A 20,434-nucleotide genomic window follows, 5' to 3' on the forward strand; every position below is an offset into this window, starting at 1 on the left:
TTTTTTTATCTTTATGTTTATTGACATGTATTCGTATAATTAACTATGGGATGCTTTTTTTCAGTCCTCTTTTTTATTTATTTTATTTATTTTTTTTTTACCAAGAGTTTACTCAAGAAGTAAAAACAGAAACAGTGTGACATGCTTAATGAGTACCGTCACATTATTGGTGTCGTAGCGGTTAGAATTATATAACTGTTATGATCATAATTTTAATTTTAGTGGTAAATATGTCAATCCTTGTTGTTGATGGAAGATCATCGAAGGCATTTGAATTAAATAGAATATACAACGAGGATGCGTGTCTGCGCTCAAATTAAGGTTACATAATCTTCATTTTCTGTGTGTGTGTGTGTGTATGTGTGTGTGAGTGTGTATGTGTGTGTGTGTGTGTGTGTGTGTGTGTGTGTGTGTGTGTGTGTGTGTGTGTGTGTGTCCGATCCGCAGTCTTCGGCCGTCACTTCCTACCACCTGCTTCGACCACCACCTCCGTCCTACCCACCCCTCGCTGAAAGCATGCTGCTTCGCCTCAATAAATATTACAAATAATATGGTCTTGGTAAGACACGCACGGAGATGATTAGTTCGTCATGAAGTGGTTGAAAGAGTCCGGTAAGATAGGTAAGATATGCGAGTATGATGGTGTTGACAGCTGTCACTTTGAGCTGTATAGGTATTTGAGTGAGAAGACTGTCATACGCTTACATATTCGTGTATCTAATAACAATTTAATTTTGTTTCACCCCGTTTAACAAACTATTTAATTTTGTATTAGTGTAATTTGTGTTACCCTGCTATTTTTTTTTTCTTTTTTTATTCCGAATTTATAGACTGGCTGAGATTAATAAAGAAGGTATTCTACTCGGCGTAGCCGAGTGCTACTCGGCTCAAAACAGCGAGAGAAATTCTGACGGCATAACACGCATTCGAAATCAGTTTGTATCAATATCTTCTTCACTTTGACGGTAATGCATCTCAACTCAAAACACCACTCTGGAAGAAACGCATGACACGCTGAGAATCAGAGCGAGCAATGATGATGTAGGAAATGTATTGCATCAACTCCTCTCCTCTAACTGACTGTCTTCAGCCTCTCTCTCACCGCCGCAATGTTGCATATCTAGCTGTCTTCTACCGCTATTTTCATGCTAACTGCTCTTCTGATCTTGCTAACTGCATGCCTTCCCTCCTTCCGCGGCCTCGCTGCACAAGACTTTCTTCTTTCTCTCACCCCTATTCTGTCCACCTCTCTAACGCAAGAGTTAACCAGTATTCTCAATCATTCATCCCTTTCTCTGGTAAACTCTGGAATTCCCTGCCTGCTTCTGTATTTCCACCTTCCTATGACTTGAATTCTTTCAAGTCTGGCACAAATCAAAGCTTTGTGCCATACTCTATCAAAAGCTTTTGATATGTCCAAGGCAACAGCAAAAGTTTCACTAAAATCTCTAAAAGAGGATGACCAAGACTCAGTAAGGAAAGCCAGAAGATCACCAGTAGAGCGGCCTTGACGGAACCCATACTGGCGTTCAGATAGAAGGTTGTGAAGTGATAGATGTTCAAGAATCTTCCTGTTGAGGATAGATTCAAAAACTTTAGATAGGCAGGAAATTAAAGCAATAGGACGGTAGTTTGAGGGATTAGAACGGTCACCCTTTTTAGGAACAGGTTGAATGTAGGCAAACTTCCAGCAAGAAGGAAAGGTAGATGTTGACAGACAGAGCTGAAAGAGTTTGACTAGGCAAGGTGCAAGCACGGAGGCACAGTTTCGGAGAACAATAGGAGGGACCCCATCAGGTCCATAAGCCTTCCGAGGGTTTAGGCCAGCGAGGGCATGGAAAACATCATTGCGAAGAATTTTAATACGTGGCATGAAGTAGTCAGAGGGTGGAGGAGAGGGAGGAACAAGCCCAGAATCGTCCAAGGTAGAGTTTTTAGCAAAGGTTTGAGCAAAGAGTTCAGCTTTAGAAATAGATGTGATAGCAGTGGTGCCATCTGGTTGAAGTAGAGGAGGGAAAGAAGAAGAACCAAAGTTATTGGAGATATTTTTGGCTAGATGGCAGAAATCACGAGGGGAGTTAGATCTTGAAAGGTTTTGACATTTTCTGTTAATGAAGGAATTTTTGGCTAGTTGGAGAACAGACTTGGCATGGTTCCAGGCAGAAATATAAAGTGCATGAGATTCTGGCGATGGAAGGCTTAAGTACCTTTTTGTGGGCCACCTCTCTATCATGTATAGCACGACAACAAGCTGTGTTAAACCAAGGTTTAGAAGGTTTAGGACGAGAAAAAGAGTGAGGAATGTACGCCTCCATGCCAGACACTATCACCTCTGTTATGCGCTCAGCGCACAAAGACGGGTCTCTGACATGGAAGCAGTAGTCATTCCAAGGAAAATCAGCAAAATACCTCCTCAGGTCCCCCCAACTGGCAGAGGCAAAACGCCAGAGGCACCTTCGCTTAGGGGGATCCTGAGTAGGGATTGGAGTGATAGGACAAGATAAAGATATGAGATTGTGATCGGAGGAGCCCAACGGAGAAGAAAGGGTGACAGCATAAGCAGAAGGATTAGAGGTCAGGAAAAGGTCAAGAATATTCGGCGTATCTCCAAGACGGTCAGGAATGCGAGAAGGTATATATATATATATATATATATATATATATATATATATATATATATATATATATATATATATATATATATATATATATATATATATATATATATATATATATATATATATATATATATATATATATATATATATATATATATATATATATATATATATATATATATATATATATATATATATATATATATATATATATATATATATATATATATATATATATACAATACATATATTATATGTATTTTTTTTTTTTTTTTTTTTATGTAGGAAGGATACTGGCCAAGGGCAACAAAAATCTAATAAAAAAAATGCCCACTGAAATGCCAGTCCCTTAAAAGGGTCAAAGCAGTGGTCAAAAATTGGTGGATAAGTGTCTTGAAACCTCCCTCTTGAAGGAATTCAAGTCATAGGAAGGTGGAAATACAGAAGCAGGCAAGGAGTTCCAGAGTTTACCAGAGAAAGGGACGAATGATTGAGAATACTGGTTAACTCTTGCGTTAGAGAGGTGGACAGAATAGGGGTGAGAGAAAGAAGAAAGTCTTGTGCAGCGAGGCCGCGGAAGGAGGGGAGGCATGCAGTTAGCAAGATCAGAAGAGCAGTTGGCATGAAAATAGCGGTAGAAGACAGCTAGATATGCAACATTGCGGCGGTGAGAGAGGGGCTGAAGACAGTCAGTTAGAGGAGAGGAGTTGATGAGACGAAAAGCTTTTGATTCCACCCTGTCTAGAAGAGCAGTATGAGTGGAACCCCCCCCAGACATGTGAAGCATACTCCATACATGGACGGATAAGGCCCTTGTACAGAGTTAGCAGCTGGGGGGGTGAGAAAAACTGGCGGAGACGTCTCAGAACACCTAACTTCATAGAAGCTGTTTTAGCTAGAGATGAGATGTGAAGTTTCCAGTTCAGATTATAAGTAAAGGACAGACCGAGGATGTTCAGTGTAGAAGAGGGGGACAGTTGAGTGTCATTGAAGAAGAGGGGATAGTTGTCTGGAAGATTGTGTCGAGTTGATAGATGGAGGAATTGAGTTTTTGAGGCATTGAACAATACCAAGTTTGCCCTGCCCCAATCAGAAATTTTAGAAAGATCAGAAGTGAGGCGTTCTGTGGCTTCCCTGCGTGATATGTTTACCTCCTGAAGGGTTGGACGTCTATGAAAAGACGTGGAAAAGTGCAGGGTGGTATCATCAGCATAGGAGTGGATAGGACAAGAAGTTTGATTTAGAAGATCATTAATGAATAATAAGAAGAGAGTGGGTGACAGGACAGAACCCTGAGGAACACCACTGTTAATAGATTTAGGAGAAGAACAGTGACCGTCTACCACAGCAGCAATAGAACGGTCAGAAAGGAAACTTGAGATGAAGTTACAGAGAGAAGGATAGAAACCGTAGGAGGGTAGTTTGGAAATCAAAGCTTTGTGCCAGACTCTATCAAAAGCTTTTGATATGTCCAAGGCAACAGCAAAAGTTTCACCAAAGTCTCTAAAAGAGGATGACCAAGACTCAGTAAGGAAAGCCAGAAGATCACCAGTAGAGCGACCTTGACGGAACCCATACTGGCGATCAGATAGAAGGTTGTGAAGTGATAGATGTTTAAGAATCTTCCTGTTGAGGATAGATTCAAAAACTTTAGATAAGCAGGAAATTAAAGCAATAGGACGGTAGTTTGAGGGATTAGAGCGGTCACCCTTTTTAGGAACAGGTTGAATGTAGGCAAACTTCCAGCAAGAAGGAAAGGTAGATGTTGACAGACAGAGCTGAAAGAGTTTGACTAGGCAAGGTGCAAGCACGGAGGCACAGTTTCGGAGAACAATAGGAGGGACCCCATCAGGTCCATAAGCCTTCCGAGGGTTTAGGCCAGCGAGGGCATGGAAAACATCATTACGAAGAATTTTAATACGTGGCATGAAGTAGTCAGAGGGTGGAGGAGAGGGAGGAACAAGCCCAGAATCGTCCAAGGTAGAGTTTTTAGCAAAGGTTTGAGCAAAGAGTTCAGCTTTAGAGATAGATGTGATAGCAGTGGTGCCATCTGGTTGAAGTAGAGAAGGGAAAGAAGAAGAAGCAAAGTTATTGGAGATATTTTTGGCTAGATGCCAGAAATCACGAGGGGAGTTAGATCTTGAAAGGTTTTGACATTTTCTGTTAATGAAGGAGTTTTTGGCTAGTTGGAGAACAGACTTGGCATGGTTCCGGGCAGAAATATAAAGTGCATGAGATTCTGGTGAAGGAAGGCTTAAGTACCTTTTGTGGGCCACCTCTCTATCATGTATAGCACGAGAACAAGCTGTGTTAAACCAAGGTTTAGAAGGTTTAGGACGAGAAAAAGAGTGAGGAATGTACGCCTCCATGCCAGACACTATCACCTCTGTTATGCGCTCAGCACACAAAGACGGGTCTCTGACACGAAAGCAGTAGTCATTCCAAGGAAAATCAGCAAAATACCTCCTCAGGTCCCCCCAACTAGCAGAGGCAAAACGCCAGAGGCACCTTCGCTTAGGGGGATCCTGATTAGGGATCGGAGTGATAGGACAAGATAAAGATATGAGATTGTGATCGGAGGAGCCCAACGGAGAAGAAAGGGTGACAGCATAAGCAGAAGGATTAGAGGTCAGGAAGAGGTCAAGAATGTTGGGCGTATCTCCAAGACGGTCAGGAATACGAGTAGGGTGTTGCACCAATTGCTCTAGGTCATGGAGGATAGCAAAGTTGTAGGCTAGTTCACCAGGATGGTCAGTGAAGGGAGAGGAAAGCCAAAGCTGGTGGTGAACATTGAAGTCTCCAAGAATGGAGATCTCTGCAAAAGGGAAGAGGGTCAGAATGTGCTCCACTTTGGAAGTTAAGTAGTCAAAGAATTTCTTATAGTCAGAGGAGTTAGGAGAGAGGTATACAGCACAGATAAATTTAGTATGAGAATGACTCTGTAGTCGTAGCCAGATGGTGGAAAACTCGGAAGATTCAAGAGCGTGGGCACGAGAGCAGGTTAAGTCATTGCGCACGTAAACGCAGCATCCAGCTTTGGATCGAAAATGAGGATAGAGAAAGTAGGAGGGAACAGAAAAGGGGCTACTGTCAGTTGCCTCAGACACCTGAGTTTCAGTGAGGAAAAGAAGATGAGGTTTAGAAGAGGAGAGGTGGTGTTCTACAGATTGAAAATTAGATCTTAGACCGCGAATGTTGCAGAAGTTAATGAAGAAAAAGTTAAGGGGGGTGTCAAGACACTTAGGGTCGTCGACGGAAAGGCAGTCCGACCTGGGGACATTTATGGTCCCCTCCCCAGATGGGGACTCTGAGGCTGGTGTAGGAGTCGCCATGATTTTAAATTTTTTTGGAGTGAAGGGTGTGTGTGTTATTAGGTGCTTGTAGTTTTGTGTGGAGGAAGAGAGTTGTCTTTAGAGGGCAGGCTGTGACTACCCCCTTGTGTTGTGAGACACAAAGGGAAACGTTCAGTGAGGTCACAGCTGGGTTTAATGATAAGTTCATATTATTATATATGTATTATGTATATATATATATATATATATATATATATATATATATATATATATATATATATATATATATATATATATATATATATATATATATATATATATATATATATATATATATATATATATATATATATATATATATATATATATATATATATATATATATATATATATATATATATATATATATATATATATATATATATATATATATATATATATATATATATATATATATATATATATATATATATATATATATATATATATATATATATATATATATATATATATATATATATATATATATATATATATATATATATATATATATATATATATATATATATATATATATATATATATATATATATATATATATATATATATATATATATATATATATATATATATATATATATATATATATATATATATATATATATATATATATATATATATATATATATATATATATATATATATATATATATATATATATATATAATAATATAATATATATATATATATATATATATATATATATATATATATATATATATATATATATATATATATATATATATATATATATATATATATATATATATATATATATATATATATATATATATATATATATATATATATATATATATATTCTAGGCTTATAACTCCCGTTTCTGTAATGATTTTTTTGTTTAATTGCTATAGCCTGGGACTGCATCGAAACAGTCTAGAAAGTGTTATACAGTTTTGCATGTTGATTTCTTTTTATAATAAATGCATGGCTTCCTGTAGAGATGCGTCGGATGTCATCCGCGGGACATCAGCATAGTTTTTAACATCTGCATCTATAGGTCTGGTAAATTAAACATCCGCATCTGCACCACACAAAAGATATGGCAGTTACATTTTATACATTACAGACTCCAGCTTGCGAAGTTGAAGAAAATTAATTAATGAATGTTTACTTAATTATTTACTAAAATTACACCTTTTATTCATTTTCTTTAAAATTTACATAGCTTAATCTGTCAAAGGTTTTCCTTTTACGGAAGAGTAGAAGGAGGGAGAGAATTTTACATAGTGACTATGTATGTATCATGTAAATATGTAAAAGTATGTACGTACGATTATGTACCGTGTAATAGTATTGTATGTATGTAATATTACTGTATGTATATGATATTGCATAAACAATTAGGTGTGAAGGGAAGCAGGTTGCCGAATAAGGAGAGAGAGAGAGAGAGAGAGAGAGAGAGAGAGAGAGAGAGAGAGAGAGAGAGAGAGAGAGAGAGAGAGAGAGAGAGAGAGAGAGAGTGTGTGTGTTGACCCTACTCCCTCTTAATGTTCACAAGAAAAATTTCAGTGCTTCGTCCTTAATTTTATTATTATTGTGTAATGAAAAATATGAAGTGACATCGCTGGGCACTCACCGCAGCGGCTGTCTAGCAATAACTAGTGCTATATAGTGATTTTAAACAAAAATCCGGAATAGATGCGCATCCGCATCCGTGAGGATGTTATGATTTGATATCCACATCCGCATCCACTACTTGGTAGAAAAAGAGAGAGAGAGGGAGAGAGAGTCAGGAATAAAAGGAAAGATACTGATAGTATTGATTAATGTTCAAAACCGGGCATGAATATTATTGTTGCATGTTGACTTATAGGCAATCGTACTCATTCTTGGAAACTGGAAGCATCTTCCATTCCTGATCTCTTCTCTAAACTTACCTCCTCCATTTTTGTAGCACAGATAAGGAAACCTCCACACGTTTCCGAATCCGACAGCGTATCCTAGACAATAGAAGATGAACTGAAGCGGATTCTTCCAGTTTTCCCTTTCATCTTCAATTTTGGTTTCCTCATCTGCAGCCAGGGGACTTATATTCAACACTTTCTTGTCCCCTGCCATGTCTGGTGCAGAGCTACCTGCAAAGAACCATAGATTATTTGACAATGCAAACCTGTCAGTTCATCATGAAAGTTAAGTACTTCACGCTACAAACCTATGACTTAATGGGAGCAATATTTTTCACTGAAGTGGATCGAATTGGTCTTAATTCCTATGGAAAAACTGGATGCAAAACATCTCCATATGCAAAAGATTATGAAATGTTCATGCACTTAATTATCCAAAAATAACACAATCCAAGCAAACGCAACAATGCTGCGTAAGGAAAACAGCAGCTCTGGTGGTGGTGGTGGTGGTGGTGGTAGGAATGATAGTTTTAATAACAATAACTAACAGTAGTATTGTTATTGTTGTTGTAATGGTGATGGGGTTGCTGATGGTATGGACATGGATATAATAATGCACAGCGTTATTATATTTAATTACTTATAGTACTCCATGACTGGATACTTCTATTTGTTATGTATTTGAGAAGTTCAAAAAGTGTTCAAACACTATCTTAGGTATTTTTGAGAATTATACGTGGAGGGTCCTATTTCAGAGTGGAAGAACAAACATATGGCAGGAACTGCACTCTTGATATTTCACCTGCAAATGGTGATGAGTTATACTCGTATTCCTGTATTTCTACATTATGGACGTCGATGGTGTTTTCACCGTCATCCTTCAATGAATTTAAAGAGGAGCAGTAGACACATGCCGAAACGATAATTAATATGTGATGTCTCAAGCACTGAACCGGTTAGGACTAGATCATTGGGTACTGGTTAGTTTCCGGTGACAGCTATGACCTCATTGAACGTTTCCCTTTGTGTCTCACAACACAAGGGGGCAGTCACAGCCTGCCCTTAACACGCTCTTCCTTAACACAAACTCTACATGCACCTAATCGTGGGCACCCTTCACTCAAAATTTAAATTTATAATGGCGACTCTTACACCAGCTTCGGAGTCCTCGTCTAGGAGAGGGGACCACAAATGTCTCCAGGTCGACTGCTCTTCTAGGTATCGACCCTAAGTGTTTTCACTCCCCCTCAACTTTTCTTCAGTAAGTTCTGAAACATCTGTGGCCTTAGATCTCATTTTCAATCTGCAAAACACCACTTCTCCTCTACTAAACTTCATCTTTACCTCACTGTAAAGTATGTGTCTAAGGCAACTAACAGTAGCTCCTTCTCTGTTCCCTCTTACTTTTTCTATCCTCATTTCCAATCCAAAGCTCGACTCTGCGTTTACATGCACAGCTACTTAACTTGCTCTCGTGCCCACGCTCTTGAATCTCACAAATTTTTCACCATCTGACTAAGTCTACAAAGTCGCTCTCAAATTAAATCTATCAATGCCGTATATCTTTTGCCTCACTCCTCTGACTAAAAAATTCTTGGACTACTTTACTTTTAAAATGGAGCACATCCTGACTGTATTCCCTTTCGCAGAGATCTCCATTCTTGGAGACTTCAATGTTCAGTACCAGCTTTGGCCTCCCTCTCGTTTCACTGACCAGTCTGGTGAACAAGCCTTTTCACGACCGGGAGCAATTAGTGGAACTCCCTACTCATATTCCTGACCGTCTTGGAGATGCGCCGAAAATTCTTGACCTTTTCCTAACCTGTAATTCTTCTGCTTATGCTGTCACTCCATCTTCTCAGTTTTGCTGCTCCGGACACAAGCGCAAATCTGTAACGTCCTATTGGCGGTTTAACTCTGCTAACTGAAGGGGACAGAGGAGATATTATTCTGATTTTCTATGGAATGACTACTGTTTCCATGTCTGTCATTTTCTTTGTGCTATGTGTATAGCAGAGGTGATAGTGTTTGGCATGGAGGCGTATATCCCTCACTCTTTCTCCCTACTTATCCCTTCCAAACCTTACTTTAACGCAGCCAGTTCTAATGCTATACATGACAGATATGGCCCACAAAAGGTACTTAAGCCTTCCATCACCTGAATCTCATGCACTTTAAATTTCTGCCCAGAATCACTGCATAGCACAATTTGCCTACAGCGTCGCACAGCCTTCTTCGGTGGTCCACGCCGTAATAGACCACAAAGATGTCACACACACACCTCAGTGTCTGTTACTCATTGTCTCAGACTGACAGGACACACAATCCTCACAGATATATAGATAGATAGATACACAGATAGATAGTAAGTGGTGTCACTGAGTGAAGGAAAGGATAGTTGTAGAAACTTGAGAAAAATAATGAAAGGACATACCTAGCATAAATCACGAGTTTAAGCGGAGGAAGTAATGCTTGGAGAGAGAGAGAGAGAGAGAGAGAGAGAGAGGAGAGAGAGAGAGTAGAGAGAGATGAGAGAGAGAGAGAGAGAGAGAGAGAGAGAGAGAGAGAGAGAGAGAGAGAGAGAGAGAGAGAATTTAAATGAGAGAAATGTGTTGTGTGTGTGTGTGTGTGTGTGTGTGTGTGTGTGTGTGTGTGTGTGTGTGTGTGTGTGTGTGTGTGTGTGTGTGTGTGTGTGTGTGTGTGTGTGTGTGGTATTCCTTATTTTAAATGTGCTGCGCAACTCACTCGTAAGTCGGTCAAGATTGTGCGGCTATCCTTTCCATATAATAGTAATAATAATAATAATAATTATCATTATTATTATTATTGCTATTATTATTATTGTTCTTTTCATTTATTATTATTATTATGATTATGATTATAATAATAATAATAATAATAACAATAATAATAATAATAATAATAATAATAATTATTATTATTATTATTATTATTATTATTATTATTATTATTGTTATTGTTATTATTATATTATTACTCTCTCTCTCTCTCTCTCTCTCTCTCTCTCTCTCTCTCTCTCTCTCTCTCTCTCTCTCTCTCTCTCTCTCTCTTAAGTATAAAGTGTTTAGCTTTAGAAATAGATGTGATAGTGGTGCCATCTGATTGAAATAAAGGAGGGAAAGAAGAAGAAGCAAAGTTATTGGAGATGTTTTTGGCTAGATACCAGAAGTCACGAGGGGAGTTAGATCTTGAAAGGTTTTGATACTTTCTGTTAATGAAGGAGTTTTTGGCTAGTTGGAGAACAGACGTGGCATAGTTCCGGGCAGAAATATAAAGTGCATGAGATTCTAGTGATGTAAGGCTTAAGTACCTTTTGTGGGCCACCTCTCTATCATGTACAGCACGAGAACAAGCTGTGTTAAACCAAGGTTTGGAAGGTTTAGGTCGAGAAAAAAAAAATGGGGAATGTACGCCTCCTTGCCAGACACTGTCATCCCTGTTATGCGCTCAGCACACAAAGATGGGTCTCTGACACGGAACCAGTAGTCATTCCAAGGAAAATCAGCAAAATACCTCCTCAGGTCCCCCCCAACTAGCAGAGGCAAAACGCCAGAGGCACCTTTGCTTAGGGGGATCCTGAGGAGGGACAGGAGTGCGATAGGGCAAGATACAGATATGAGATTGTGATCGGAGGAGCCCAATGGAGAAGAAAGGGTGACAGCATAAGCAGAAGGATTAGAGGTCAGGAAAAGGTCAAGAATGTTGGGCGTATCTCCAAGACGGTCAGGAATACGAGTAGGGTGTTGCACCAATTCCTCTAGGTCATGGAGGATAGCAAAGTTGAAGGCTAGTTCACCAGGATGGTCAGTGAAGGGAGAGGAAAGCCAAAGCCGGTGGTGAACATTGAAGTCTCCAAGAATGGAGATCTCTGCAAAAGGGAATAGAGTCAGAATGTGCTCCACTTTGGAAGTTAAGTATTCAAAGAATTTCTTATAGTCAGAGGATGTTAGGTGAGAGATATACAGCACAGATAAATTTAGTTTGAGAGTGACTCTGTAGTCGTAGCCAGATAGTGGAAAACTCAGGAGATTCAAGAGCGTGGGCACGAGAGCAGGTTAAGTCTTTGCGCACATAAACGTAACATCCAGCTTTGGATCAAAAATGAGGATAGAGAAAGTAGGAGGGAACAGAAAAGGGGTTACTGTCAGTTGCCTCAGACACCTGAGTTTCAGTGAGGAAAAGAAGATGAGGTTTAGAAGAGGAGAGGTGGTGTTCTACAGACCGAAAATTAGATCTTAGACCGCGAATGTTGCAGAAGTTAATGAAGAAAAAGTTAAGGGGGGTGTCAAGACACTTAGGGTCGTCGACAGAAAGGCAGTCCGACCTGGTGACATTTATGGTCCCCTCCCCAGATGGGGACTCCGAAGCTGGTGTAGGAGTCGCCATGATGATTTTGAAATTTTTGAGTGAAGGGTGTGTGTGTTATTAGGTGCTTGTAGTTTTGTGTGGAAGAGAGTTGTCTTTAGAGGGCAGGCTGTGACTGCCCCCTTGTGTTGTGAGACACAAAGGGAAACGTTCAGTGAGGTCACAGCTGGGTTTAATGATAAGTTCACAGTACCCCTTGAACAGTGCTTTAGAGCTCACTGGGAGTAATTATCGTTTTGGCAGGTGTCTACTGCAGTTACTACTGTCGTGAAAAGGATGCAGGAGTCACAAAGGACCCTGTAAACCCATAATTAAGCCCTGCACAGAATCCATGTAGGAGGTGGCTCAGTGAAGCTAGTCCAGACACGGCAGCTTGGTGAAGGGGCTGGGAATTGTGGTCGTAAAATATATATATATATATATATATATATATATATATATATATATATATATTTATATATATATATATATATATATATATATATATATATATATATATATATATATATATATATATATATATATATATATATATACATATATATATACATATATATATATATATATATATATATATATATATATATATATATATATATATATATATATATATATATATATATATATATATATATATATATATATATATATATATAGGCTGTGACTGCCCCCTTGTGTTGTGAGACACAAAGGGAAACGTTCAGTGAGGTCACAGCTGGGTTTAATGATAAGTTCACAGTACCCCCTGAACAGTGCTTTAGAGCTCACTGGGAGTAATTATCGTTTTGGCAGGTGTCTACTGCAGTTACTACTGTCGTGAAAAGGATGCAGGAGTCACAAAGGACCCTGTAAACCCATAATTAAGCCCTGCACAGAATCCATGTAGGAGGTGGCTCAGTGAAGCTAGTCCAGACACGGCAGCTTGGTGAAGGGGCTGGGAATTGTGGTCGTAAAATATATATATATATATATATATATATATATATATATATATATATATATATATATATATATATATATATATATATATATATATATATATATATATATATATATATATATATATATATATATATATATATATATATATATATATATATATATATATATATATATATATATATATATATATATATATATATATATATATATATATATATATATATATATATATATATATATATATATATATTTTACGACCACAATTCCCAGCCCCTTCACCAAGCTGCCGTGTCTGGACTAGCTTCACTGAGCCACCTCCTACATGGATTCTGTGCAGGGCTTAATTATGGGTTTACAGGGTCCTTTGTGACTCCTGCATATATATATATATATATATATATATATATATATATATATATATATATATATATATATATATATATATATATATATATATATATATATATATATATATATATATATATATATATATATATATATATATATATATATATATATATATATATATATATATATATATATATATATATATATATATATATATATATATATATATATACAGGACATGGGGCACACTAACACACTACATTACAAGCAAGTTTCGCACCGCTGGCCTAACTCAGCAAAGCATCTATATCGCTGTGTAGCGCGTCCCACCTCACAGTACAACGGCACTGCATAGCACAGTTCGCCTACAGCCTTCTCCGGTGGTCAACGCCGTAATAGACCACATAGGTGTCACACATACACCTCAGTGTCCGTTACTTACTCTCTCAGACTGTCAGGACACATAATCCTCAAAGATAGGTAGATATTAAGTGCTGTTACTGAGTGAGTGAAGAATAGTTGTAGAAAATTGAGAACAATAATGAAAGGACATACCTAGCATAAATCGCGAGTTAAAGCGGAAGAAATAATGTATGAAGAGAGAGAGAGAGAGAGAGAGAGAGAGAGAGAGAGAGAGAGAGAGAGAGAGAGAGAGAAATTGTGTGTGTGTGTGAGAGAGAGAGAGAGAGAGAGAGAGAGAGAGACAGAGAGAGAGAGAGAGAGAGAGAGAGAGAGAGAGAGAGAGAGAGAGAGAGAGAGAGAGAGAGAGAGAGAGAGAGAGAGAAATTGTGTGTGTGTGTGTGTGTGTGTGTGTGTGTGTGTGTGTGTGTGTGTGTGTGTGTGTGTGTGTGTGTGTGTGTATGGTTTTCAGTATTTTAAACGTGCTGCAGCAACTCACTCGTAACTCGCTTAAGAGTTATTATTATTATTATTATTATTATTATTATTATTATTATTATTATTATTATTATTATTATTGTTTTCATTTATTATTATGATGGTTATGATTATGCTGCCGCAACTCACTCGTAACTCGCTCAAGATTGTGCGGGTATTCTTTCCATATCCCTTTCTTTCCCTAGGAGGAGGCAGTAGACACCTGCCGAAACGATAATTACTCCCAGTGAGGTCTAAAGCACTGTTCAGGGGGTGTTGTGAACTTATCATTAAACCCAGCTGTGACTTCACTGAACGTTTCCCTTTGTGTCTCACAACACAAGGGGGCAGTCACAGCCTGCCCTCTAAAGACAACTCTCTTCCTCCTCACAAAACTACAAGCACCTAATAACACACACACCCTTCACCCAAATATTTTAAAATCATCAAGGCGACTCCTACACCAGCCTCGGAGTCCCCATCTGGGGAGGGGACCATAAATGTCCCCAGGTCGGACTGCCTTTCTGTCTACGACCCTAAGTGTCTTGAGACCCCCCTCAACTTTTTCTTCATTAACTTCTGCAACATTCGCGGTCTAAGATCTAATTTTCAATCTGTAGAACACCACCTCTCCTCTTCTAAACCTCATCTTCTTTTCCTCACTGAAACTCAGGTGTCTGAGGCAACTGACAGTAGCCCCTTTTCTGTTCCCTCCTACTTTCTCTATCCTCATTTTCGATCCAAAACTGGATGCTGCGTTTATGTGCGCAATGACTTAACCTGCTCTCGTGCCCACGCTCTTGAATCTTCCGAGTTTTCCACCATCTGGCTACGACTACAGAGTCATTCTCATACTAAATTTATCTGTGCTGTATACCTCTCTCCTAACTCCTCTGACTATAAGAAATTCTTTGACTACTTAACTTCCAAAGTGGAGCACATTCTGACCCTCTTCCCTTTTGCAGAGATCTCCATTCTTGGAGATTTCAATGTTCACCACCGGCTTTGGCTTTCCTCTCCCTTCACTGACCATCCTGGTGAACTAGCCTACAACTTTGCTATCCTCCATGACCTAGAGCAATTGGTGCAACACCCTACTCGTATTCCTGACCGTCTTGGAGATACGCCCAACGTTCTTGACCTTTTCCTGACCTCTAATCCTTCTGCTTATGCTGCCACCCTTTCTTCTCCGTTGGGGTCCTCCGATCACAATCTCATATCTTTATCTTGTCCTATCACTCCAATCCCTCCTCAGGATCCCCCTAAGCGAAGGTGCCTCTGGCGTTTTGCCTCTGCTAGTTGGGGGACCTGAGGAGGTATTTTGCTGATTTTCCTTGTAATAACTACTGCTTCCGTGTCATAGACTCGTCTTTGTGTGCTGAACGCATAACAGAGGTCATAGTGTCTGGCATGGAGGCGTACATTCCTCACTCTTTTTCTCGTCCTAAACCTTCTAAACCTTGGTTTAACACAGCTTGTTCTCGTGCTATACATGATAGAGAGGTGGCCCACAAAAGGTACTTAAGCCTTCCATCACCAGAATCTCATGCACTTTATATTTCTGCCCAGAACCATGCCAAGTCTGTTCTCCAACTAGCCAAAAACTCCTTCATTAACAGAAAATGTCAAAACCTTTCAAGATCTAACTCCCCTCGTGATTTCTGCCATCTAGCCAAAAATATCTCCAATAACTTTGCTTCTTCTTCTTTCCCTTCTCTACTTCAACCAGATGGCACCACTGCTATCACATCTATTTCTAAAGCTGAACTCTTTGCTCAAACCTTTGCTAAAAACTCTACCTTGGACGATTCTGGGCTTGTTCCTCCCTCTCCTCCACCCTCTGACTACTTCATGCCACCTATTAAAATTCTTCGCAATGATGTTTTCCATGCCGTTGCTGGCCTAAATCCTCGGAAGGCTTATGGACCTGATGGGGTCCCTCCTATTGTTCTCCGAAACTGTGCCTCCGTGCTTGCACCTTGCCTAGTCAAAATCTTTCAGCTCTGTCTGTCAACATCTACCTTTCCTTCTTGCTGGAAGTTTGCCTACATTCAATCTGTTCCTAAAAAGGGTGACCGCTCTAATCCCTCAAACTACCGTCCTATTGCTTTAATTTCCTGCTTATCTAAAGTTTTTTAATCTATCCTCAACAGGAAGATTCTTAAACATCTATCACTTCACAACCTTCTATCTGATCGCCAGTACGGGTTCCGTCAAGGCCGCTCTACTGGTGATCTTCTGGCTTTCCTTACTGAGTCTTGGTCATCCTCTTTTAGAGATTTTGGTGAAACTTTTGCTGTTGCCTTGGACATATCAAAAGCCTTTGATAGAGTCTGGCACAAAGCTCTGATTTCCAAACTACCCTCCTACTGTTTCTATCCTTCTCTCTGTAACTTCATCTCAAGTTTCCTTTCTGACCGTTCTATTGCTGCTGTGGTAGACGGTCACTGTTCTTCTCCTACATCTATTAACAGTGGTGTTCCTCAGGGTTCTGTCCTGTCACCCACTCTCTTCTTATTATTCATTAATGATCTTCTAAACCAAACTTCTTGTCCTATCCACTCCTACGCTGATGATACCACCCTGCACTTTTTTCACGTCTTTTCATAGACATCCAACCCTTCAGGAGGTAAACATATCACGCAGGGAAGCCACAGAACGCCTGACTGAACTGTCCCCCTCTTCTACACTGAACATCCTCGGTCTGTCATTTACTTATAATCTGAACTGGAAACTTCATATCTCATCTCTAGCTAAAACAGCTTCTATGAAGTTAGGTGTTCTGAGACGTCTCCGCCAGTTTTTCTCACGCCCCCCCAGCTGCTAACTCTGTACAAGGGCCTTATCCGTCTTTGTATGGAGTATGCTTCACATGTCTGGGGGGGTTCCACTCATACTGCTCTTCTAGACAGGGTGGAATCAAAAGCTTTTCGTCTCATCAACTCGTCTTCTCTAACTGACTGTCTTCAGCCTCTCTCTCACCGCCGCAATGTTGCATATCTAGCTGTCTTCTACCGCTATTTTCATGCTAACTGCTCTTCTGATCTTGCTAACTGCATGCCTCCCCTCCTTCCGCGGCCTCGCTGCACAAGACTTTCTTCTTTCTCTCACCCCTATTCTGTCCATCTCTCTAACGCAAGAGTTAACCAGTATTCCCAATCATTCATCCCTTTCTCTGGTAAACTCCGGAACTCCCTGCCTGCTTCTGTATTTCCACCTTCCTACGACTTGAATTCCTTCAAGAGGGAGGTTTCAAGACACTTATCCACCAATTTTTGACCACTGCTTTGACTCTTTTATGGGAGTGGCATTTCAGTGGGCATTTTTTTTATTAGATTTTTGTTGCCCCTGGCCAGTATCCTTCCTACATAAAAAAAAAAAAAAATATGATAATAATAATAATAATAATAATAATAATAATAATAAATAATAATAAAAATAATAATAATAATAATAATAATAATAATAATAATCATTATTATTATTATTATTATTATTATTATTATTATTATTATTATTATTATTATTATTATTATTGTTATTATTATCATTGCTATTATTATTATTATTACAGTACCAGTACAGAGGAAATTAACACCTCACTGTGGCAGGAATTAAATAGAGCAGGCAGGTACAGTCAGGTATGTGTGGTAGGAGATTTTAATTTTAGGAATATCGACTGGAGTCTGATTGTGGGTAACAAGGAAGCAGAGGAATTCCTTAAGGTAATTCAGGATAATTTTTTAAAACAGGTAGTCGTAGAACCCACAAGGGGGAATAATATTCTAGATTTAATTCTTACTAACAGGGAGGAAGCAGTCACGCAGGTAGAGGTTGGAGGACAGCTAGGTAACAGTGACCATAGGGAAATTAGGTACAATCTAGAATGGGAAGAAACTGTTAGAAATAAAAACACTAGTAAAATACCTGACTTTAGGAGAGCAGATTTTGAAGAATTAAAAAGGTACCTCCAAGGAGTGGACTGGCAAGGGATGCAGGGTGAGGTCAGGTCAGGGACGGAGTTCAGAGAGATAAGGCAGGATGAGGGAGGTGAGGTGAGGCTCCAGAAGGGAGGAGGAAAGAGGAAGGGGGGAGATAGGCGTGAGTATGTTGGAATGTCAGGTCATGCTGAAATGAGAGAGGTAAGGTCGAGGCGAGTTGATGAGGGAGGGGAGAGGATGGTAGGGAACGAGATGAGGGGTTTAGGTGAAGTAAATGTAGATGAATTGTATAAATATTTCGTAGATAAAGTTCATACAGGTCAATTAGCAAATATCCCGTATAAAACAATAAGATCACAAAAAAATGACCCTAAATGGATGACTGCTAGGTTAAAGCATTATATAGGGCGTAAGAGAAGTATATATAAGAGATTAAGGGCAGGTGAGGAAGTTTTAAGGACACAGTATAATGAATTAGTTAGAACAGTCAGGAAGTTAACGAGGAAAGCTAAGGACAATTATGAATTAAAGGTAGCCAGCCAGGCGAAGACGGACCCCAAGGGATTTTATCAGGTATACAGGACGAAAAATAAGGATACTGTAGGTCCATTAAAGGCAGCAGATGGGGAGCTGGTTAGTTCTGGGGAGGAGATTAGTAAACTTCTGAATGATTATTTTTTAACTGTCTTCACTCAGGAAAACATGCAGGATATGCCAGATAGTGAACAGGTGTTTAGAGCAGATGAGTATGAGAAGCTGACGGATATTTCCATAACTAGGGAGATAGTGGAGCAGGAGATAGATAGGCTGAAAAAGTTCAAGTCACCAGGACCTGATGAAATATATCCCAGAGTACTGAAGGAATGTAAAAAGATTATTAGTGAGCCGTTAGTTTCTGTCTTTAGGAAATCACTGGAGTCGGGTGAGGTACCAGAAATGTGGAGGCAGGCTAATGTAGTACCCATCTTTAAGAAAGGGGATAAAACTTTAGCGTCTAATTATAGACCTGTCAGCTTAACTTCAGTTGTAGGTAAAATGTTAGAGTCAATAATAGCCAGGAACATTAGGGAACATTTAGACAAACATAACTTGATAAATCAGTCACAGCATGGCTTCACGAAGGGGAAGTCTTGCCTGACAAACTTGTTAAGTTTTTACAGTAAGGTGTACGAGGCAGTAGATAATGGTGATAGTTATGATATCTTATATCTGGACTTTAGTAAAGCATTCGACAAGGTGCCCCATCAAAGGCTCCTGAGAAAGGTTAGGGCGCACGGGATAGATGGGAAGGTGTTAGGTTGGATAGGGTCATGGCTTGGTAACAGGCGACAGAGAGTGCTAATAAACGGCTCGAAATCCGAATGGGGTCATGTCATTAGTGGGGTGCCACAGGGATCAGTATTAGGGCCATTATTATTTCTAATATATATCAATGACTTGGATAGTGGAATTAGTAGCGATGTTAGTAAATTTGCGGATGACACAAAGATAGGTAGATTAATTAGGTCAGAAGCGGATGCCATCGCCTTGCAGACAGACTTAGATAGAATGAATGAATGGACGGATAGATGGCAAATGCAATTTAATATCAATAAATGCAAAGTGCTTAGCGTAGGTAGAGGAAACCCACACAATAGGTACACATTAAACACCCAAACTCTGGTAGGTACAGGGTACAAGAAAGATTTAGGAGTTATAGTTAGCTCTGAACTCCGTCTAGGGAAACAATGCATAGAAGCCAGAAACAAGGCAAATAGGGTACTAGGATTCATTTTTAGGAGTGTTAAAAGTAGAAGGCCGGAAGTAATATTAAAGTTATACTTGGCGCTGGTCAGACCTCATCTAGACTACGCTGTGCAGTTCTGGTCCCCACATTACAGGAAAGATATAGGTCTATTAGAATCAGTACAGAGGAGAATGACTAAAAGGATACAGGGGATGAGGAGTATTCCTTACGAAGCGAGGTTGAAGCGGTTAAATTTACATTCTCTAGAGAGACGTAGGTTAAGAGGGGACCTGATAGAAGTCTTTAAGTGGTATAAGGGTTATAACAAGGGAGATGTAAGCAAAATTCTTAGGATCAGCAACCAGGGTAGAACAAGAA

The 20,434-nt window shown here is 39.1% G+C and overlaps 1 protein-coding gene across 7 annotated transcripts in view; it reads right to left on the bottom strand.

Annotated features, from left to right (window-relative positions):
* The window catches only part of LOC135109055 (sodium- and chloride-dependent glycine transporter 1-like), a 158,076-nt gene that overhangs the window by 103,161 nt on the left and 34,481 nt on the right, over positions 1-20,434 (bottom strand). For 4 of the 7 annotated variants that reach the window (XM_064020059.1, XM_064020064.1, XM_064020061.1 and 1 more), the window contains exon 2: positions 7,871-8,068. The exons of 1 other annotated variant lie outside the window; for it this stretch is intronic. In XM_064020059.1, coding sequence (XP_063876129.1) covers positions 7,871-8,068 — 198 coding nt within the window. The remainder of the gene's footprint in view (positions 1-7,870; positions 8,069-20,434) is intronic. 2 more of the 7 variants (XM_064020062.1, XM_064020060.1) reach the window with 1 other exon arrangement.

The sequence above is a fragment of the Scylla paramamosain genome, chromosome 18 (assembly GCF_035594125.1).
Source record: "Scylla paramamosain isolate STU-SP2022 chromosome 18, ASM3559412v1, whole genome shotgun sequence".
NCBI lineage: Eukaryota > Metazoa > Arthropoda > Malacostraca > Decapoda > Portunidae > Scylla > Scylla paramamosain.